This window comes from Sceloporus occidentalis, unplaced genomic scaffold (genome assembly GCF_023333645.1).
Source record: "Sceloporus occidentalis isolate IW3139 unplaced genomic scaffold, rSceOcc1.0.p SCAF_65, whole genome shotgun sequence".
Classification (NCBI taxonomy): Eukaryota; Metazoa; Chordata; class Lepidosauria; order Squamata; family Phrynosomatidae; genus Sceloporus; species Sceloporus occidentalis.
The window spans coordinates 4878722-4902462 of record NW_028317045.1 but is presented as its reverse complement, the minus strand read 5'-3'; the positions used below and the strand labels follow the sequence as shown (position 1 = coordinate 4902462).

Sequence of the window (23741 nt, the reverse complement as noted above, 5' to 3'; positions counted from 1 at the left end):
TGTACAAAATAAATGAGAAGTATCTGTCTTCAGAACTTCACTAACACTGTGTTATATATATTTTTGAAAAGCTTTTAAAAGTTTATCACGACAGCAACCAACTGATGTCCCATTGCTTGTTATGGTGATAAAAACACTTTTCAAATTGCACCTTTATCACTTTTTATACATATACTTTTTATACATATCTTCTAATCTAAGATCCCTGGCAGAATGATTAGACATGGTATCAACTTATTTGAATTCTGTTATCGTTGAGCAGTTAAAATGTAATAATGATCCCAGCAAAAAAAAAAAAAAAAAGATCAAGGAGACATGAAAGAGAAAGTATTTTTCTTTGAGCATTAAATACAGTGCTGCATACAGTAATACAGCAATTGGGTTTATTTCATATTTTTCCCAAAAAATCCTTTATCTGGAGGCTGCCATTGTAGTCATGTGATGCTAAAAACACAATACTGAGCTGACGTGGCAGGGCTAATTAAGTCCTGCTTATTCAATTAAATCCTGTCCTCGTATAGTTTAATTGATCAGAATATCTGTGTCTGGTAATTATAACAGGTCCATTCTACAGTGTTTGTCTAGTAGATAGGACTAAGCTAACAGAGTTAAAACACAAGTGTCTAATATGCAGCTGTGTGAAAACATTATATTATGCTACTGTACTGTGCTATTGTCCTGTGCACTGGTTTATGGCAGTGTTTATCTAGTTAATGTGATATGTTTTAATTTTGCAGGCTGGAGACCGGCATTTAAATATTACAACCTATGGGTTTCTCTTGTGGGTGCCATATTATGCTGCGGTGTTATGTTTCTAATTAACTGGCAGGCAGCACTCCTCACCTGCGTTGTTGTTCTTAGCCTGTATATATATGTCACTTACAAGAAACCAGGTGAGTAAAACATTGATAGAAACTTAGTGAATTCTAGTGTATTTATGCAGAGCTCATCATGCTGGTGAAATAGACAGTCAGTGGCCAGTTTCGTCTTTATGGACAATGATCTTTTAAAGATTAAGTATGCATTACGCAGCTGCAAAAAATAGTGACACCAAAAATAATACATTGTGTTAGATCAAACTTATTTGCTTATTACCCAACTATATACACTATATCAGGGGCGTCCAACGTGCGGCCCTCCAGCTGCTGCAGGACTACATCTCCCATAATGCTCTTTCAGCTAAGGGGCTGGTTGAGGAGTATGGGAGATGTAGTCCTGCAGCAGCTGGAGGGCCGCACGTTGGACGCCCCTGCACTATATGGACAGAAGTATTGGGAAACATGACAATTACATTAACAGGGACTTTTATGACATTGCATTCTAAATACATAGATATTAATATGTAATTGGTCCCCCTTTGCAGCTATATTCTGGGAAGGCTTTCCACAAGGTTTTGGAGTCTTTCTGTGGGATGCTTCCCCCACTCATCTAGTAGAGGATTTGCGCGGTCAGGCACTAATGTTAGACAAAAAGGCCTGGCTAGCAATCTCCATTCCAGTTCATCCAAAGGGTACTCGATGGGGTCTAAGCGGGCCAGTCAAGTTCTTCCAACCATGCCTTTATGGACCTTGCTTTGTGCAATGGGGCACAGTCATGTTAGAATAAAAAAGGTCCTTTACCAAAACATTTTGGACAAAGTACAGAGACCTGACCTTAACTCCATCAAACTCATTTGGGATGAACTGATATGGAGATTTTGAGCCTGCTGGAAGAACGGGCTTAAACACTCCAAAATCGATTGGTGTAATGGTAAGCAGGCCCGGACTGGGACAAAAAATAGGCCCGGGAATTTTAGACTGAGCAGACCATTTTTATGAAAAAACATAAATGTACATACATATCCCTAATACTTGGTCATTCAACATGGGAAGCCTGAAGCCACAATTTAGTGTGACTAATCCTTGAAATAAATCCTTGAAGTAAATAACACAATACCTTCTCTTTTCCACTAAATGATTTCAGGGCCTTGAATGTTTTGTCCCCTGAAGTCACTACAAATTCAGGAGGGCGTTTTATCTCTGGATAAGTAAAAATTAAATAGTTCCTACTGTAAATTAAGGAAACAGATAACCAAACACACACACACCAGGACAGGCTTTTCCACACCAACACCCAAACACACACCAGGACAGGCTCTCCCACACCGACATCCAAACACATACACACACCAGAACAGGCTGTGCCACACCGACACACACCAGGACAGTTAAAAAAGAAGAAATGGTTTAGCACTCAACTCCCAGGAAGCTGGGTGCTAGCAGGAAAAAAGGGCAAAACAAAAACAGATCAGCTTCCAATCCTTAGGTTACTTTATTCAAAGAAAGCATAACAAAAATAGCAAAGTTTTGGCCAAACAGGGCCTTTTGAGCTTGACAAAGGCCATGTTTGGTCGAAACTTTGCTTTTTTGTTTTGCTTTCTTTGAATACAGTAACCTAAGGATTGGAAGCTGATTAGAGTGCTGGGGTTCTTTTCTGTGTTCGTACACACACCAGGACAGACTCTGCTACACCAACATCCAAACACACACCCAGGACAGGCTCTGACACATGAACACACACACTAGGACAGGCTCTGCCACACTGACACCCAGACACACACATCAGGACATGCTCTGCCACACTGACACCCAGACACACATACCAGGACAGGCTCTGAACAGGCACACCGACACCCAAACACACACACACCAGGACAGGCTCTGTCACACCGGCACCCAAACACCCATACACAAACACACACCAGGACAGGCTCTGCTACACTGACACCCACACACACCAGGACAGGCTCTGCCACACCGACACACACACACACACACCAGGACAGGCTCTGCCACAACCAAACACACACATCAGGACAGGCCCTGCCACACCGTCATCCAAACACACACACACAACCAGACAGGCTCTGCCACACTGACACCCAATCACAAACACCAGGACAGGCTTTGCCACACTGACAACCGCATCCGGAGGGTTTCCACGGACGGTTTCACTCAGCCTGCCTGTGGCATCTTTGCCCCCAAAACAGCTTGCCTGTGGCATCTTTGCCACCAAAACAGCCTGCCTGTTGCATCTTTGCCCCCCTTACACATCCATGCTATCACACACACATATTCATTCACTCGTTCACAAATATTTATTCACTAATTCACAGACAATCATTCACTCATTCAGATATTCATTCATACATTGATACTCATTAATTCCCTCATTCAGATACTCATTTACGTATACTCATTCACAAACTGGTTCAGGCTGTAGATCCTCGCTGCAGTACAAGGAAAGGCGCCCCAAGCGGTGATGACGAGCAATGCAGGAACAGATGGTATTAGGAGCAGACAATCGGACAGTCGGGGTCACGAGCAGAGATCAGGACTGGCAGCAAACACTGATAGTCGGGGTCACGAGCAGAAGTCAGGGCAGGCAGCAGGCAACGGATAGTCAGGTACAAACTGAGTTCAGGTAAAGGCAGGCGGCAAACAACGGGTGGTCAGGTTCAAGCAGAGTTCAGGCAACAAAAAGGCAAATAAGATACAGGAATGCTAGTGTAGGCAATAAAGGCTCTATCACAGGCAAGGTATAGCTCTAAACTGAGGGTTAAAATATCCCTCCATCCCTAGATCCTCCTACCCACCTAATTAAGGGGGAGGAGGAAAAAAGAAAAAAGATAAAAGGTCCCTTTAATCCCCCTAATGAGTATTCATGAGTCATGACGTCTCGGCGCGCGTCCCGTCTAGATCACTCGATCCAGATGGGGGCGCGCGTCCCGCAGCAGGACGGACCTCGCCGCGTTTCCCGCGAGCGGGACGAGCCGGGAGCTGCCGGCGCGAGCTGCGTCTCGGCTCCCCCGCATGAGGACACCGCGGATCCGGCGGCGAGGTAACATTAATTCACTCTTTCATTCAATCTCACATACTCCATACAGCCTCCCTCACCCCCTTACCTGAACTGATGATGTACGCGCCGCTCGCAGACTTCCGCAGATCTGCACAGGGGAAGCAGACGCACAGCAGGGTCATGTGACGTACGTGACGTACATCACATGACTCCGTTGGATTCCTGCGTCCCCCAGGTGGTAGAAGAGACGCTGCTCGCGCGCGTCTGCCAGGTAAGTAGCGGGCCCGCTGCTAGAGTGGCGGGCCCGGTCGCAGTTGCTGCGGGCTTAAGGGGCAGGTGAAGCAGACACGCAGAAGGTTCATCTGACGTACGTCACATGACTCCCTTAGATTCCTGTGTCCCCCTGGCGGTAGAAGAGACGCTGCTCGTGCGCGTCTGCCACTTTTGCCCTGCGTTACGGACGGCCACGTAGGCCCAGTCAGTCCGGTCCTGACTGGGCCTATTTTAAGGTAGGGGCCTGGAGCTGCAGCTCCAGCAGCCCCTAAGTCAGTCCGGCCCTGCCGCGACCCGGCCCACCGGGCAAATGCCCAGTGTGCCCGATGGCCAGTCGGGGCTTGATGGTAAGGTGTCTCAATACCATTGTCCATATAGTGTATCTGTTGGTTACAGTTCAGGATGCAGAACCAAAATTACAATCTGGATCTTTGACACTCATACAATAATTTGATAATTATTGTATGATACACAAATTAAAAATGGAGGCAAATAAATACCAGAAAAGTACTTTTCACAATTATAATATTGATGCTACATTATTTATACAATATATATTGTTTTTATTTACTATTGAGTGTTTTTCTTACTTATTTGTAGATGTGAACTGGGGATCATCCACTCAAGCGCTTACTTATCTTAATGCTTTACAACACTCAATCCGTCTATATGGAGTGGAAGACCATGTGAAGAACTTTAGGTATCAGCCCTTATCTGATTCTAATGTCAGATCATTTGCTATTTTTTATGTTGAACTGATGGTCAGTGACATCTGAGGTTCCTTCAGTTTGTAAGTTATTTTTTTTATCATGCTCTCAAATAGAACCTTGACTTAATAAATGAATACACAAATGTATTAAGAGAACTCATATGAAGCCAACTTGTTTCAAGCAAATTCACCTTTAGTTTAATTTCCAATGATCTTATTAAGATTTATGGCCTGGGGAAAAATACATGAATGCCCTTTTAATGAAAACAAATATAGATTAGTAGCTGGTTCATTGGACTTTTTAAATTGTGCAAGTTACAGATGTATGCATTTTAATTGTTCAAGCCTTTTCCTTTTATTGGATTTAGTTGAGATAGTTGAAATTAGCACTAGAAAGAGGGAATAGCTTATACTGTTATACTATACAGTACAGAGCACTTGGTATTATACACAGTACTGGAGACTGTATCCCCAGAAGGATATAGATACGTTGGAGAGAATTCAGGCAAGGGCTACATGGATTGCTGGATAAAACCAGGAAAGGGTAAAGGATCTTAACATGTATAGCTTTGAAGAAAGATGTGGAATGGGTATGATAGAAACATTTTAATACGCTAATCACCATGATAAAAGAGGACATAGTCTTAAATTAGAGAGCCAAATGTTTAAAAGCTAATATCAGGAAATATTACTTTACTGAGCGGGTTGTTAACGCATGGACTAGTCTTCCAGCAAAGGTTGTAGATGTTAGGACGGTGAAGAGTTAATGCATGCATGGGAAAGGCATAAGGCTGTCCTAGATATAAGACTAAGGAAAATATTTAGTAATTAGGCAGACTGGATGGGCCGAATGGATCTTATCTGCCGACACATTTTGTGTTTCTGTGTTATTACATATAGTGCACCCATTGTTTTCCTTCCTGTAGACCACAATGCCTTGTTCTGACAGGATCGCCTGTAACTCGCCCAGCATTAGTAGACCTTGTGCACTCCTTTACCAAAAATGTGGGACTTATGATATGTGGGCATGTTCATGTGGTGAGTTTGCTTAATGTCTATGAGAAGTAGCATTAATAGTATTAGCACTGGTCTTAATTTGTGTGTGTGTATATATATGAACTTCATCTAAACATCCAATGTGTGTCTAATTGCTGTTATTATCTTTGATGTTTTACTGTGGTTATTGGTTTATTTGTTCTGTCCCTTGGTTATTTCTCTACCTCTCTGTATTTCTCACCTCCAGACCTATTATTTATGACACCCCACTCAACCCCCCCACCCTTCTCTAATACCATCACTTGTTTTACGTTCTAACTTCTATCATGTTGATCAGTATTGCTTGAGACCTGATGAAGGGAGGCTAACTTTCGAAAGCTTGTCTTTTAAACAGGGCCAGACTGGCCCACCAGGATACCGGGAAATTTCCCAGTGGGCACGCTCCGGTCGCTCCGTGGGTCAGTCGCGGGAGACAAACCTTCAAAACAGCCGCTGATCGGCTGCGAGTGGTATTGAAAGCGGTACCCAGGCCGCCTCCTCCTAATGAAGTTAAGGGGGCCGATACAGACCCAGGTTCCAGAACGTACTGGCTGCCTGGGCATGATAGGAGTGTGATTACAGCCTCCCTATGCCATGCTATCCCCCACACACACTTACACATCCATGCTATTATACACACACACACTCATTCACAAACATTCATATACTCATATTCATGTAATATCTGGTTTATACTGATGGGAGGTATGATGTACTTTAGAGCATTACTCCCATAATTATATAATGAACAAGACAATTGCAATGGTACAGGCTACAGCATAACACCCATCATTCTCACACATTTACTAATCCACATTTACTAATCCACTCTCACTCTCACTAAATGTTTTCTGTCCTGTCATTTTTCCCGCTACAGCTCCTTTTCTTCCTCCAGGCTCCTCTTTCTAAGTCTCCTTCCGGCTTTAGTGTTGTGCCCTGGGATATGTCAGCAAATCCCGACGCACAGCATTAGTTGCTGCACAGATCGCACGGGAGCAGGATCGGAGGTCTGCATTAACAGACCTCCCGCTCCCTTGATTGACCTTAAGCCAGTTAGAGGGAGATCCTTGATCTTCCCAACTGAGCCTGCTCCTCTAGCGGCGGTCTGCCCCAGGTGTTGCTCATCAAGGTGGTGCCACCACGCCAGCACCCCCTTGATGAGCAGCACCTGGGGCAGGCCGCCCCCGCTAGGTATGCTACTGCTTATATGAGAGCTGAAAAATAAAAGTCTGAAAATTAAACATTAAGTCAAAAGAAGAATAACACAATTTATATGGCTTTTAGTGCTCAATTGAATTATGGTTTTATCTCAGAAGTGACAGCCTCTCATTAAGAACAACACTATGAATTAATACTAATCCTTATTCCTCATACAAACCTTTGGTGGGTTGATTCCTTTGTAACATAGGATGGTATGGTTTACCAGTATTAAGGGAATTCACAAAAATAATTTGCTAAGTGTTCTGTAAATATATTGTTATATGTAAGGCTGCTCCACGTATCACACCATTTCATATCATCCTTCATTTAGGATAGGCTAGGCTTCATTGAGGCAGCATGAGTGAACTTTGGCAGCTAACGAGGATTTTGCATGTACGTTTGAGTATTCTGACTGTTTTTCAGGGAACCCAAAGGCAATGCCTAAAAGACATGGTATTAAACCAGGCAAAGTACCAGAAGTGGCTGATTCAGCACAAGAAGAAAGCCTTCTATTCCCCAGTTTGTGCCGAGCAATTTCGCCAGGGGGTACTGTACCTAATTCAGGTAATTCTTATGAGAGAAGAAAAAAATCAGTCTGGATCTGATAATGCGACCATAAATAATATTGATTATGATTCTAATGTCTGTAAAAGTTGTATTTGATAATTTGTCAGTGAAGAATTAAAACATTTTTTTGCATATACCGTATTTCCCCATGTATAAGACGCACCTTAACTTTGGGGGCCGAAATTTAAAAAAAAAAAAATATTATATAAAGTTATTGTACTGGCTGCCTGGGCATGATATGAGTGTAATTGATGTTAGCTGCTGTCATGGTCTGCGGCAAGACGCTCAAAATCTTCGGCGTAGCGACTCACCTGAGTACCCACCGATTGTGGGTACTAGCTCCCACACCGCCGCAACCTCCGTCCTCCGGGAACCAGCTCCTACGACTGTGTTTAGGCGTGCGCGCGCCCCCCACCTTCCAGGAGATGAGGGAAGGCTTAGTAGACAAGGCGAAAGTGAAACACATGACATACAGTGAAATGCATATATCATATAGTGAAAGGTATATCTCATATAATAAGTTTTTGCATATAAAACGCTTATCATATAGTGAAACACATTGAGGGAAATATATATATATATATATATATCTCGTATTTGCTCGATTATAAGACAAGGTTTTTTCCAGAGCAAATGCTCTGAAAAATACCACTCGTCTTATAATCGAGGTTGTCTTCTAATCAGACCTCTTTCTGCTGGGGCCATGCTGCTTACCGGGCTTTGGTCGCAAGCAGCGTCTCTGCTTCTAGCAGCAGGAGAACAGGAAGCTAGCAGCATCCTCACATAACTCTACCTCCTTCCTCTGGGGGTGGGGCCAGAGAAGTTGCTCGCACAGCCGGGCCCCTGCAGAAGTCTTCGAGTGAGAGATCTGCAGTTCAGGTAAGGGGGTGGGGGAGGGTTTTTGTGATTAATGTGTGAAGTATGTGTGATTAATGGAATGAATTTATTTAAATGTTTGTGAATGAGTGTGTGTGTGATATATATATACCTCCAGAAGTGCCTTTTAACCCCCTATATGCCAGAGTGGCATATAGGGGTATAAGGCATATCATGGGGCAGAGGGGCATATAGGGGGTTAAAAGGCATATCATGGGGCACAGTGGCATATAGGAGGGTATAAGACATTTCTGGAGGCAGAGTGGAATATAGAGGGTTAAAAGGCACATCATGGGACAGAGTGGCAAATAGGGGGGTATAAGGCATTTCTGGGGGCAGAGTGGCAAGCCTGGGGGCAGATGTGCATAACTGGGGGGGCAGGTTGGCAAATAAAAGGAAATAAAAAAATATATATTTTTCTCAATCATAGCTTTTATTAAATATGAAAAAATAGTTTACATGAATTAATATTTAATAGTAAAACTTTTCCTATAGGGTAGTCTTATATTCAGGCTTTTTGTTTTTGACCATTACACCAACAGGAAGTTTGATATGTTTCTGTGGCAATTTTTCCCCATTCATCCAGCAGAGCATTTGTGAGATCAGGCACTGATGTTGGACGGGAAGGCTTGGCATTTGGAGTGAAGTCAAGTTCTTGCCCACCAAGCTCATCTAACCATGTCTTTATGGACCTTGCTTTGTGTATCAGTCATGCTGGAATAGAAAAGGGTAGACTTGTGCATTTAAATTCGTACAAATTGCAAATTTAAAGAATTTTGGTAAATTTGGCGATTTGCACGAATCCCAGAAAACTATGCCAGACCCCCACAAATCGGACAGAAACAAAGCAAAAAGCTCAGAATTTGTGCCTAAAATGTGTAGGCCCTTTCACACGTTCTGTTACACTCTATTTCTCATTCACGCTCTTCTTCTCTCTAAATGTTTGCCTACCTTCTCTGACGACCACTTCTGCATCTGCCGACTACTTCAGCTTCTGCATCCTCTGCTCTCTGCATTTTCAGCTCTCTACATCTGCTCTCTGCTATCTTCCTGCACATCTTTGCAGACATAACCCAGCGCCGTCATTTTGCCATAACTTGAACTGAGGGCAATATGGCGGTGCATCCGATGAGGTCCTCTCCCTCGATTGGAGGACGTCACAGCAAGCGTAATCATATTAACCTCAATTCAATTTATGGCAAAATATCGGTGCTTGCTGTGATGCCATCTCTCTGATCCTCCAGAGATCCTTTCTGATCGTCCTTAAAGTTGATGTGTTAGAAGCAGGAAAAATGGGCAAGCATTAGAATCTGAGTGACTTTGACAAGGGCCAAATTGTGATGGTTAGACAACTGGATTGGAGCATCTCCAAAACGGCAGCCCTTGTGGGGTGGTCCAAGGAAGGAAAAGCAGTGAACCGGCGACAAGGTCATGTGCGGCCAAGGCTCATTGATGACTTGTGCGGTCAAATCCAACAGATGCGCTACTGTAGCTCAAATTGCTGATAAAGTTAATGCTGGTTCTGATAGAAAGTTGTCAGAACACACAGTGCATCACAGTTTCCTTATGGGGCTGCATTTTTCTGTAATTGGAATGGAGATGAGAACATAATTGTATTTTTTAGTGTGTAGTTCACTTGCGATTCAACACATAGGAGCTTGGATATACACCATGACTTCATTCTTCCTATCATCTTTATGGAGTCTTTCTGCTGTCTTTTTTGGTGGAAGTCAATTGGATATTTCAATATATTGCTCAATAACAACCATGACATAAAATGTGGTAACATATTAGAGGTTGAGCACTCGGCACATGTATGTCATTGTTATGGACACTACACCTTCTTTACCACAGTGTCTGTTGTGTTACAGGCAGCTGGCATTGGACGCATGAAGCCAAACACGTTTGTTATTGGTTTCCAGACTCGGTGGACTGAATCTGACCAAACATCACTGGATGATTATGTCAGCATAATACAGTGAGTATACACTATTATGGTTTCCACACACAGTACCTTACATTGCTGATTTCTTAAATTTTAATTAGTAAAACACTTTATCTCATAACATCTACCAACATTGGTATTAGGTTTTGTGTAAAGTAGTCTTATTGTGTGGCAATATTTGATCTCAATTTAGCATTCTGTAAACATCAAGTGCTGTTGGTATTATCTTAATAAGCCATTTAAAAAACATTTGTTGAAACCCTTGTACCTTATGTGTTTATGATGGTTTAAATATGAGTCACTATAGACTTTTTCCACTTCCATTTTTTTAATATGCATTTATTTTGTAGTGATGCATTTGATTTCCAGTATGGTGTCATTATTGTAAGGCTAAGAGAAGGCCTAGATGTTACACAAGTGTGTGGTATGTATCTACTACCTTTGTGTCATAATTTTATATGTAAAACTGTTAATGATATTTAGAGTTAATGGTATTTAATGTTTCAAGAGGGTAAATATTGTGAAGGTGCAATACATAAAGTAATGCTTGGGAAAAAAAGGACAGTGTTTCAATTCCTGGACAATGCATTGTCCCCGATTGAGGCTGCAATCCGGGACATGTGGTCACCCTACTCTGTCCTGTACTGCATTTGTTATTCCCAGCCCTTACCTCAAGGCCAGAATTTAGTAATTATGCTATTGTACTCCAGTAAGGTGATCAATTCAGTACCTTTTCCTTTAGAACTATGTGAACTACTTTAAAGTACTACTCACTTTTATATTCGCAAAGGCTCTAGGGAAGCCTGGTCCATACAATTATGTAGCATATTACTTTAAGCTGAAATTCAATTACATATACACTATATATACAGAAGTATTGGAAAACCAGACCATTACACAAACACTGACTTTTTATTACATCACATTCTAATTACATAGACATGAATAGGGCTGCAACAACTAATTGATAAAATCGATAATAATCGATAATGAAAATCGTTGCCAACGAATTTCATTATCGATTAGTTGAATCGATTTTTATCGATTATTAAATGAGGGTTTTTTCAGAGCAAACTCTCTGAAAAATACCCCTCATTATATAATCCGTTTAGTCTGACTCACAGCAGCAGCTCCTACTTACCAGCCCCTCCCTGTAATCACTGTGACAACTGGCCCCGCCCCCTTCCTTCTCCCAGAAGGCCAGAACCACATGGCTGTGACACTCATCTAACTGTAAGTATAAAATTAATATTTGGGCTACTGAAAGTTAGGGGAGGTGGGAGTTAATTTAGGGGCTGTTATGGTTAATGGGGTGTTTAGGGTTCATTTAGGGGCAGTTATGGTTAATGGGGTGTTTAGGGTTAATTTAGGGACAGTTATGGTTAATAGGGTGTTTAGGGTTAATTTAGGGGCAGCTATGGTTAATAGGGTGTTTAGGGTTAATTTAGGGGCAGCTATGGTTAATGGTGTGTTTAGGGTTAATTTAGGAGCAGCTGTGGTTAATGGGGTGTTTGGGGTTAATTTGAGGCAGTTTTGGTTAATGGTATGTTTAGGGTTAATTTAGGGGCTGTTGTGGTTCATGGGGTCTTTAGGGTTAATTTAGGGGATGCGGTGGTTGATGGGGTCTTTAGGGTTAATTTAGGGGCAGTTATGGTTAATGGGGTGTTTAGGGTTAATTTAATGATGAGGACTGAGGGTTAATTTTATTAATTTATTAACGTTAACTTAAGGTGCAGTTAGAGATAAAGGGGGGCAAACTAAGGGGAATCTAAATCCTGGGGGCAGTGAAGATTAACCCAGTACTTATTTCTAAAAGTATGGTCTGTGACTCTATGAGGGGACTATGAGATATCTGGGGGGTATAAGGCATATCTGGGGAGGACGGAGTGACATATCTGGGGGTATAAGGCATATGTGGGGAGGGCAGTGTGGCATGTCTGGGGAGGACAGAGTGGTGTATCAGGGTGTATAAGGCAGATCTGGGGCCACAGTGGCATATCTGGGGGTAGAGTGGAGTGGCTTATCTGGGGGTAGAGTGGAGTGGCATATGTGGGGAGGGCAGTGTGGCATGTCTGGGAGGCAGTGTGGCATGTCTGGGGAGGATGGAGTGGTGTATCGGGGTATAAGGTGTATCAGGCACAGTGGCATATGTGGGAGGCAGCGTGGAGTGGCATATGTGGGAGGCAGCGTGGAGTGGCATATGTGGGAGGCAGAGTGGAGTGGCATATGTGGGAGGCAGCGTGGAGTGGCATATGTGGGAGGCAGCGTGGAGTGGCATATGTGGGAGGCAGCGTGGAGTGGTATATTTGGGAGGCAGCGTGGAGTGGCATATGTGGGAGGCAGCGTGGCATATGTGGGAGGCAGCGTGGAGTGGCATATGTGGGAGGCAGCGTGGAGTGGCATATGTCGGAGGCAGCGTGGAGTGGCATATGTGGGAGGCAGCGTGGAGTGGCATATGTGGGAGGCAGAGTGGAGTGGTATATGTGGGAGGCAGAGTGGAGTGGCATATGTGGGAGGCAGCGTGGCATGTCTGGGAGGCAGCGTGGCAAGCCTGGGCTCAAACGTGCATAAATTGGGGGGGGGGCTGGTTGCGAAATAAAGGCAAGAAATGCATTTTATCAAAGTTTTTTTATTATGCTGTTTGTATTTAATATAATTTGTTTATTACATTATTTATATCCGATTAATCGATTAATCGAAAAAAATAATCAGCCAACTAATCGATTATGAAAATAATCATTAGTTGCAGCCCTAGACATAAATATGTAGTTGCCCCTCCCCCTTTTCAGCTATATCAGCTTCCACAAGATTTTGGAGTTTTTGCCGATTCGTCTAGTAGAGCATTGAGGTCAGGCACCCATGTTGTATGAGAAGGCCTGGTTTACAATCTCTGTTCTAGTTCATACCAAAGGTGTTCGATGAGGTTGAGGTCTGGGCTCTGTGGGGGGCAGTCAAGTTCTTCCCCACCATCCAACCATATCTTTATGCTTTGTGCACAAGTGCACAGTCCCTCTGGAATAAAAATTGCCTTCCTCAAACTGTTCCCACAAAGTTGGAAGCATAGCATTTTCCATGCTTGGTATGCTGAAGCATTAAGAATTCCCTTCATTGGAAGTAAGGGGCTACATTCATTATCCCTCCTCCACCAAACTTTACAGTTAGCACAATGCATTCAGACAGGTGATGTTCTCCTGGCATCTGCCAAACTGAGACTCGCCCATCAGTCTGCAGTGTTGATGGTGGATTGGAGTGGTGAAAGGCAGGAGAGGGGGAGACCATTTAGTAACGAGTTGCAATAATCCAGGAAGGATATCACTAGGGAGTGGATTTGTATTTTGGTAGTTTCTTGTGTGAGGAATGGGGAATTAAGGAGATGTTTTTCGGGTAAAGGAGGCAGGATTTGGTGAGGGACTGGATGTGAGGGATGAAGGAGACAGCAGAGTCAAGTGCGACATAGTGGAGTTGTCAACAGTTATGTCAGGGCAGTGTGGATGGCGGGATTACTTTGGATATGTTGAACTTCAGGTAAAGCAACGCCATCTATGATACAATTCCAGAAAGACAGCCTGTGAGGTGAGATAGAAGAAAGGGTGAAAGGTCGGGTAGAGATATAGATTAGGGCAGTGGCGGATCTACCGGGGTCGCAGGGGTCGCGACTGCGACCGGGCCCCGGCGGCAGGGGGGCCCAAGCCAAGGGGCCGCCCGAATCTTTTTTTTTTTTTTTAAATAAGGCAGGGGCGTCCAACATGCGGCCTGAGGTGCGGCCCGCGTAAGATCGGCAGCCAGGGCAACTGATCTTACACGAGCCGCACCTCAAGCCCTGCTACTTACTTGTGGGAGGGTCTTCTGGACAGCACGGAGGAAGCGGAGTTCACGTGACTTCCTACTTCCTCTGTGCTTTAGCAGAGAAGGCAGAGGGAGGCCGCGCCCCCTGCTGAAGTCTGTGAGTGGCATCGAGGGAGCTGCAGTACAGGTAAGGGGGTGGGGAGGGTGTTTGAATGAGTATGTGTGATTGAGGGAATGAATCTGTGAATTAATGATTATATGAATAAATGAGTGTGTGTGTGTGTGTGTGTGTGTGTGTGTGTGAGTGATAGCATGGATGTGTAAGTGCTGGAACCTAGGCATGATGGGACTGTGATTGCTGTTAGCAATCACACTCCTATCATGCCAAGTCAGCCAGTACATGCTGAAACCTGGCCAGCTGCCCCCCTTGTGTAGTGATAATGCCAGCAGTATGGGGTCTGCACTACAGCCACCCTGTACCAGCATGTACTGGCTGACTTGGCATGATAGGAGTGTGATTGCTAACAGCAATCACAGTCCCATAATGCCTAGGTTCCAACATTTACTGGATGGATGTGTAAGTGCTGGAACCTAGGCATGATGGGACTGTGATTGCTGTTAGCAATCACACTCCTATCATGCCAAGTCAGCCAGTACATGCTGAAACCTGGCTAGCTGCCCCCCTTGTGTATTGATGCTGCCAGCAGTATGGGGTCTGCACATCACTTACAGCCATCCTGTACCAGCGTGTATTGGCTGACTTGGCATGATAGGAGTGTGATTGCTAACAGCAATCAGAGTCCCATCATGCCTAGGTTCCAGCATTTACTGGATGGATGTGTAAGTGCTGGAACCTAGGCATGATGGGACTGTGACTACTGTTAGCAATCACACTCCTATCATGCCAAGTCAGCCAGTACATGCTGAAACCTAGCTAGCTGCCCCCCTTGTGTAGTGATGCTGCCAGCAGTATGGGGTCTGCACATCACTTACAGCCACCCTGTACCAGCATGTACTGGCTGACTTGGCATGATAGGAGTGTGATTGCTAACAGCAATCACAGCGAGCACAGTCCCATCATGCCTAGGTACCAGCATTTACTGGTTGCATAGGCTAACAGCAATCACGCTCCTATCATGCCAAGTCATATTGCTAATTTTGTCCAATTGCGTGTTACCTACTTTTATTAAACATGTGAGTTTTTATTATTATTTTTAAAGGTGGGGGTCATTTTCGGTTTTGGCTAAGTGAACCCTGAATGTTTTGGTCCAGAATTTTCATTTTAGTTCATCCCTAGAATAAATCTAGGGAATCCTGAATTTGTAGTCGCAAAACTTTCAAGGCCCAGAAATCAGTGAGAGGAAGAGTAAAGGTTTTGTGTCATTTTACTTTATTTTAATCTGCATATTTTATTAAAGGCCATATTTTGTGTCACAGTGAAAAATGAGTGCGGCCCTCCCACGTATACAATTCTGATGAAGTGGCCCACTGCAGAAAAAACTTGGACACCCCTGGATTATGCCCTTTGTACATGCGCCCCTTTTTCTTTGATTATGATTCAATATGTAAATTGAATTTGTTGAATTAGTTGAAAAAAAATTGTTGTGTAAAAATCATGTTTTTTTGGGGGGGGTGAGGGGGTGGGGGGGCCCTTAACAGATTCTCGCACCCGGGCCCTGAGGCGTCTAGTGACGCCCCTGGATTAGGGTGTCATCTGCATATAGGGGTAGTGGAATCCAAAGAAAAATATGAATTGTCCAAGTGAAGAGGTGTAGATGGGGAAGAGTAGAGGCCCAAGAACTGAACCCTAAAGAAGTCCAACAAATAGTGGTAGGGGAGAGAAACAAGTTCCAGTGAAGGAGACACTAAACATACAGAGAAGTAGGGTCTGAACCAGGAAAGAGCTCTGTGATGGATGCCCTGAGCATAAAGAGTTTGTCAACTGTGTCAAATACTGCAGAGAGATCCAAAAGTAGAAATAGCGAGGAATGGCCTGCATAGTACTGAGCGAGTAACAATAGGCTGGGTAGTCCATACCATTTCATTGCTTACACCTGCTGAGCAAGCTCAAATGTATTTTTCTAATTTCTTTTTGAATACAGGGACAGTAATTTCTGAAGGAAAAAACATACATGACTAACCTTTAAATGTAATATGGGAGGAGGGTTATAGAATACACCCTGGGGGGCTATGATGGCATATATATACATCCCCATATCCTTGTAAAATTCTGAAAGAATACCCTGTGGAAGGCAGGGACCCCGAGTGGTTCCTGGTGGGATTTGGGTTTAAAAAACTATTGACCCTTTAGAGAGCATCTTGCCATCCCTGTCATTTGTGATGGAAGAGGTTAAAAATTCCACTCCTAAGTAGGGATCACGTGTTCCGGTCAGCATCAATGAGAGCTCTCAGCAAAGCTTGTATCTTCGGCACTTTATGTTGAAAATTATTGAGTGGGTGGGCTCAATTCATTTCCAGTCGCACATAAAGGTTACGCCTTCATGGGCAGTGCAGCAGCAGCAGGAGCCACAAAATCAGCAAGGCTCAGTCTCCTGAAGTCTTCAGCTGGCAAACTGGGGTGGGGACAAGGTTTGCAGTGGGAAGCTGTTTTTGGGACACAGTTGGGGCTGATAAGCTGTAAGGGGGCAAGTTGGAAATGGGAAGCTGTGTTTTGGGACAAACGTGGCACAGGGAACCTATTAGGGGACCGGGGACAAGGTTGGCGATGGGAAGCTGTTTTTTGGACAAGGTTGGCACTGGGAAGCTGTTTTATGGGACATGATTCGCATTGGGAAGCTGTGTTTTGGGACAAAATTTGCAATGGGAACCTATTAGGGGACAAGGCTGTTAATGGGAAGCTGTGTTTGGGGTAACGTTGGCACTGCAAAGCTGTTTTTATTGGACAAGATTGGCACTGGGACATAGGAAGCTGATTTGGGGGACAAAGTTGGCACTGATAAGCTGTTAGGGGACAAGGTTGGCAGTTGGAAGCTTTTTATTGGACAAGGTTGGCAATGGAAAGCGGACAGGGTTGGCATTGGGAAGCTGTTTTTTGTGACAAAGTTAGGACTGTAAGGGTGTTTTTGGGACAAGGTTGGCACTGAGAAGAGAGATTATATTTATCATTTACTGTATTGTATTGTATAAAGTATTTTATTTTCAAGAATATATTTACTCCAATATATCTTTTATTCATACATGTATGCATGCCTGATATGTATAGAAATAAATAAAACACCACCACATGAAAACTAAGCTGTGCAAAACTAAACTGGGATGTGAAGCCGTAATCCCCACCCACTTTGATAGATTAACGTACAAAGTCAGAAGTACTAGGATGTGGGATGCCAGATCCCCATCAATAGGGGCAATCTGACATGCTGGGATGTAGGCAGCCAGTGCTTCATCCCCAGCGGCAAAAAGAAGCACAGTTATGCAGCGTGCCAGAGCCTCATTCCCAGGCTGGGATGCAAGATGTCAAAACTTCATACACAGAGGCAATCTGAGATACCAAGGTGCCAAAGCCTCATGCCCAGTGGCAGTCAGAGGTGCCAGGATGCATGACATTAGAACTTCATCGACATAGGCAATCTGAGATGCCAGGATACAAGGAGCCAGAGCCTCATGCCCAGTAGCTGTTGGTGATAAATGGGAGAATTGTTATACATGAGTTTAGTGCATCAAAGAATGCCAGCACTGCATTACAATGGCCCCTTCATGGGCATGAAGTCCAGCATCAAAACATTTATACTGAAAACACCAACAGAACTACTGCACATCCATATAGGATCTGTCATCAGGTCTATTTTGAGGGGGCAGATGTTGTACCCCCATTTTAGGAAATTGATTAGGACTCTAATATAAACTCCTAAGAGTTAACTGTAATATTTTGTTTTTCTTTTCCTCTTGTTTCCATTCCTTAGTGTATTAAGACTCACTGTCTAGTCTATGTTTAAGTGCTTAAGATCAGTCTGGTGCCGTTGCTTTCTGTAATCCCTTGCCATTGTTTCCTGTATTTGTCAATTTCCCCTGGTAAAGTGGCTATATAAACTATGCCTAGTCCCTATAAAGTGTGTTCCCCTGCATCTACACTGGTGTGTCGTGTTGCCGCTGATAGTTTTTTTTTTTTTTTGGAAGATATTTTTTCCCTAGAGGAGCACATTTACTCTGAGAACTGGAATGGCTACCCATCTTACCCGTTTGTTACAAGGAAGGTGGACCTAGTCCCGGTAGACCCCCTGTTTCCTATTACAGTTAATTGTTGGATGGTACTCTCTGACATCCCAATCCAACTACAGTTTTCTGCCCTTAACTATGAAATAGGACCCTGCAGGACTCACACAACAACTCTGCCCCCCAATGATTGCAGCTTTACCACATAACCTTTGCAGTTTAACCCCATTCACAACCCTTAGGTCATATCCTATAAAAATAATCTAGATAACCAAGGGCGTGGTAGTATGTCCAGTGGCGTCTCCAGAGAGGGGCACATGGGGGGACAGGGACCAAACTAGGGGGCGATTATAAAACGCTACATATACAGTATCTCACAAAAGTACACCCCTCACATTTTTGTAAATATTTTATCTTTTCATGTGACAACACTGAAGAAATGACTACAATGTAAAGTAGTGAGTTTACAGCCTGTATAACAGTGTAAATTTGCTGTCCCCTCAAAAAACTCAACACACAGCCATTAATGTCTAAACCTTGGCAACAAAAGTGAGTACACCCCTAAGTGGAAATGTCCAAATTGGGGCAAAAGTGTCAATATTTTGTGTGGCCACCATTATTTTTCAGCACTGCCTTAGCCTTCTTGGGCATGGAGTTCATGAGACCTTCACAGGTTGCCTCTGGAGTCATCTTCCACTCCTCCATGATGACATCACAGAGCTGGTGGATGTTAGAGACCTTGCACTCCCCCACCTTCCGTTTGAGGATGCCCCACAGATGCTCAATAGGGTTTAGGTCTGGAGACATGCTTAGCCAGTCCATCACCTTTACCCTCAGCTTCTTTAGCAAGGCAGTGGTCGTCTTGGAGTTGTGTTTGGGGTCGTTATCATGTTGGAATACTGCCCTGCGGCCCAGTCTTCAAAGGGAGGGGATCATGCTCTGTGTCAGTATGTCAGATGATTGGCATTATATATGATAATGTTGGCATTCATGGTTCTCTCAATGAACTGCAGCTCCCCAGTGTCGGCAGCACTCATGTAGACCCAGACCATGACAGTCCCACCACCATGCTTGACTGTAGGCAAGACACACTTGTCTTTGTACTCCTCACCTGGTTGCCGCCACAAACGCTTGACACCATCTGAACCAAATAAGTTTATATTGGTCTCACCAGACCACAGGACATGGTTCCAGTAATCCATGTCCTTAGTCTGCTTGTCTTCAGCAAACTGTTTGCTGGCTTTCTTGCGTATCATCTTTAGAAGAGGCTCCCTTCTGGGACGACATGCAGGCCAATTTGATGCTGTGTGCAGCATATGGTCTGAGCACTGACAGGCTGCCCCCCCACCCCTTCAACCTCTGCAGCACTGCTGGCAGCACTCATACATCTATTTCCCAAAGACAACCTCTGGATATGACGCTGAGCACGTGCACTCAACTTCTTTGGTCAACCATGGCGAGGCCTGTCCTGAGTGGAACCTGTCCTGTGAAACAGCTGTATGGTCTTGCCCACCGTGCTGAGGCTCAATTTAAGGGTCTTGGCAATCTTCCCATAGCCTAGGCCATCCTTATGTAGAGCAACAATTCTTTTTTTTGAGTTATTTGCCATGAAGTGCCATGTTGAACTTCAAGTGACCAGTATGAGAGAGTGTAACAGCGATAACACCAAATTTAACACACCTGCTCCCCGTTCACACCTGAGACCTTGTAACACTAACGAGTCACATGACACCGGGGAGGGGAAATGGCTAATTGGGCCCAATGTGGACATTTCCACTTAGGGGTTTACTCACTTTTGTTGCCAAGGTTTAGACATTACTCACTGTGTGTTGAGTTATTTTGAGGGGACAGCAAATGTACACTGTTATACAGGCTGCACACTCACTACTTTACATTATAGCAGAGTGTTATTTCTTCAGTGTTGTTACATGAAAAGATATAGTAAAATATTTACAAAAATGTGAGGGGTGTACTCACTTTTGTGAGATACTGTACACTGTATATATATATATATATATATATATATGCCTTAGACATGAATTTTTAACTACATAATATGTACGTATCTCTTTGAAGTAAAGACCGTGATTGCCAGCTGAACTGGCAGTTAGCTCCCTAGCATGCAATCACTCCCTCACTGACCGCGGATTAGGGGAAGACTGTGAGAGTCAGTGCAGTCTTCCTTCCTTCTGACCGTACCGTGAAATTGAGAGGTCCTCTCCCCCATAATCATCCCCAGAGTCCCTTTGTCCCCTCATTCACTAAACTACACCTCTCTTTTACTTATAGTTCAAGTATAGATCAAATAAACAACACATTTAAACAGCACTGCAGGTATAGATCAACTGAATAAGACATACAAACTCTGTATTTGTAGGTATACATAAATAATGTATGGAAACATAGCACAGCAGCTATAGATCAACAAAACACCCAAACCCAGAATTGCAGGTATAGATCAACTGGAAATCACATGTAAACTCAGCACTTAAGGTATAGATCAAATAAACAACACATGGAAACAGCACTGCAGGTATTGATCAACAGAATATGACACAAACCCAGCTTTACAGGTATAGATCAGTTGGAATTCATATAAAAACTCAACATTAAAGGGATAGAGAAAACCCACTAAATTACAGGCATAGATCACAGGTTGCACACCCCAAAGGCCAGCCTTGGCGTCCACACTGCACACATGAAACCTGACCAGCACCCAAATTACACACATAGGACTTGCCATCTTTGTCCCCAAACAGCCCAGCATTAGTCAACTTTGTCCCCAAACAGCCCGCCCTGTGTCATCTTTGTCCCATAAACACCCTGCCTGTGCCATCTTGGTCCCCAAGGCTTAAACACACCCTGTGCGTGCCATCTTTGCCTTTCCACAAATCAATTATACACCTATGATACACACAAACACTTTTACAGTGACTCACTAATTCATACAATTCATTCACACAATCATTTATTCTCTCACTCTTTCACACAAATTATTTACACATTCGTTTATGCATTCTCACAAATTCCTTTATTCTCACTCATTCACACAATTCATCCAAACATTAATTCATACTCTCACTCACTCACACAATTCACCACAATTCATACACATTTAATGAAAGATGCCTCTTGTTTATATCTTCTTTTATTTGCGAACCTGCCCCCAGGTTATGCACATCTCACCCCCACCTTGCCTCTCTGCCCCAGAAATGCCTTATACCCCCCTATATGCTACTCTGCCCCCATATATGCCTTATACCCTCCTATATGTCAGAGATGCCACTGTGCCCCCTGATATGCCTTTTACCCCGATATGCCTTTTACCCCCGATATGCCTTATACCCCCCTGATATGCCTTAAAGCCCCCTATATCCCACTGATATGCCACTCTGTCCCCTAATATGTCCCCTGTCACTCATGTTTTCGCAAACTTACTTTATTTGAATTGACATTTGGTCCTTTGTTTTGTCCTATGTTCAGCATAGGCTTGTGCCTATCCAATGCATGTTGGATTTCCTTCACTGTATTACCATATCTTTTAGGAGGCTGGTATGCTATTTTAGACTGGCTAACCATCAGGGGACGATTTATGTAGTGTTTTAGGGCTGCAACTAACGATTATTTTCATAATCGATTAGTTGGCCGATTATTTTTTCGATTAATCGGATAAAAAAATGAATGTAAATTTTTCATTTATTTAAAATAATTTAATAAAAAAATGATGTTAAAAACAAACAGCAGAATAAAAAAACTGATAAAATGCATTTCTTGTCTTTATTTCCCAACCTGCCCCCCCAGTTATGCACATTTGAGCCCAGGCTTGCCACACTGCCTCCCACATATGACACATACCCCCAGATATGCCACACTGCCTCCCAGATATGCCACTCCGTCTTCCAAAGATGTGCCACTGTGCCCCCTGATATGCCACACTGCCTCCCAGACATGCCACACTGCTCTCCCCACATATGCCTTTTATACCCTATATGCCTTATACACCCAGATATGTCACTCCGTCCTGGCCAGATATGCCTTATACCCCCCAGATATCTCATAGTCCCCTCATAGAGTCACAGACTCGTTTGCAAGACACTGACACCATACTTTTATAAATAAGTACTGGGTTAATCTTCACTGCCAGTATATCGAAAAGGGGCGCATATACTGATTCTCTGAACACTTGTGAGGAGTGTTATTTGGGAGCGGCAGAACATGTAGGGTATACATTTATTTATTTACTATCACTTTTTCACGTGAAGGTGGTCCTTTTTGTTTTCTATTAATTTTCATTGCCCCCAGGATTTAGATTCCCCTTAGTTTGCCCCCCTTTACCTCTAACTGCACCTTAAGTTCACCTTATTAAATTAATTAAATTAACCCTCAGTCCTCCTCATTAAATTAACCCTAAACATTAACCACAACTGCCCCTAAATTTACCCTAAACACCCCATTAACCATAACTGCCCCCAAATTAACCCTAAATACCCCATCAACCACAACTGCCCCTAAATTAACCACCACCTCCCCTAACTTTCAGCAGCCCAAATATTTATTTAATACTTACAGTTAGATGAGTGTCTTAGCCATGTGGACCTGGGAGAAAGGAAGGGGCGGGGCCAGTTGTCAGAGTTACTGCAGGGAGGGACTGTAAGTAGTAACTGCTGCTGTGAGTCACTGAAACGGATTATATAATGAGGGTTCTTTTTTAGAGCATTTGCTCTGAGAAAAAAACCCTCATTTTATAATCGATAAAAATCGATTCAACTAATAGATAATGAAATTCGTTGGCAACAATTTTCATTATCGATTATTATCGATTTTATCGATTAGTTGTTGCAGCCCTATAGTGTTTCACTAAATAGTGTTGAGATTTATTCAAAGAAGTGTCTAATGCAGGCGTAACTAGCCTTTATGTGCAAGAGAAATATATTGGCGTTATTCCCTCGCAACACACGGTTAAATTGCTACTTAATTTGAAAATTATTTTAACCAAGAATGATAGTAGACTTGTGCATTAACATTTGTACATGATTCTTATGTTCCCTCACACTCTCACGCTCACAATCACATTCTCTTTCAATATCTTTTTATGTTTCTCTGATTAGAGGAAAGTGGGGAGAGTATATGCCCATGGGTCCGCTCTTTTGCAATAGTACTCTGAGAGGCCATTTCATCCAAATTGAAAGGAAACAAAATTTGTTGTGCGAAAATGAATAGACCAAAAACTAAACAAAAAATTTTAATCACTTTTGGTCCATTTGCACAAGTCTTTGTAAAAGATATGATTTACAATAGATCGAAACAAGTGACCAGTTAAGAAAAAAATTGGATTCTATC

The 23741-nt window shown here is 43.3% G+C and overlaps 1 protein-coding gene across 1 annotated transcript in view; it reads left to right on the top strand.

Annotated features, from left to right (window-relative positions):
• The window catches only part of LOC149286989 (solute carrier family 12 member 2-like), an 82016-nt gene that overhangs the window by 50793 nt on the left and 7482 nt on the right, over window positions 1-23741 (top strand). The window contains exons 14-19 of the mRNA XM_089493587.1: window positions 738-893; window positions 4711-4810; window positions 5746-5857; window positions 7478-7618; window positions 10369-10475; window positions 10793-10866. Of these exons, the coding sequence (XP_089349713.1) occupies window positions 738-893; window positions 4711-4810; window positions 5746-5857; window positions 7478-7618; window positions 10369-10475; window positions 10793-10866 (690 nt within the window). The remainder of the gene's footprint in view (window positions 1-737; window positions 894-4710; window positions 4811-5745; window positions 5858-7477; window positions 7619-10368; window positions 10476-10792; window positions 10867-23741) is intronic.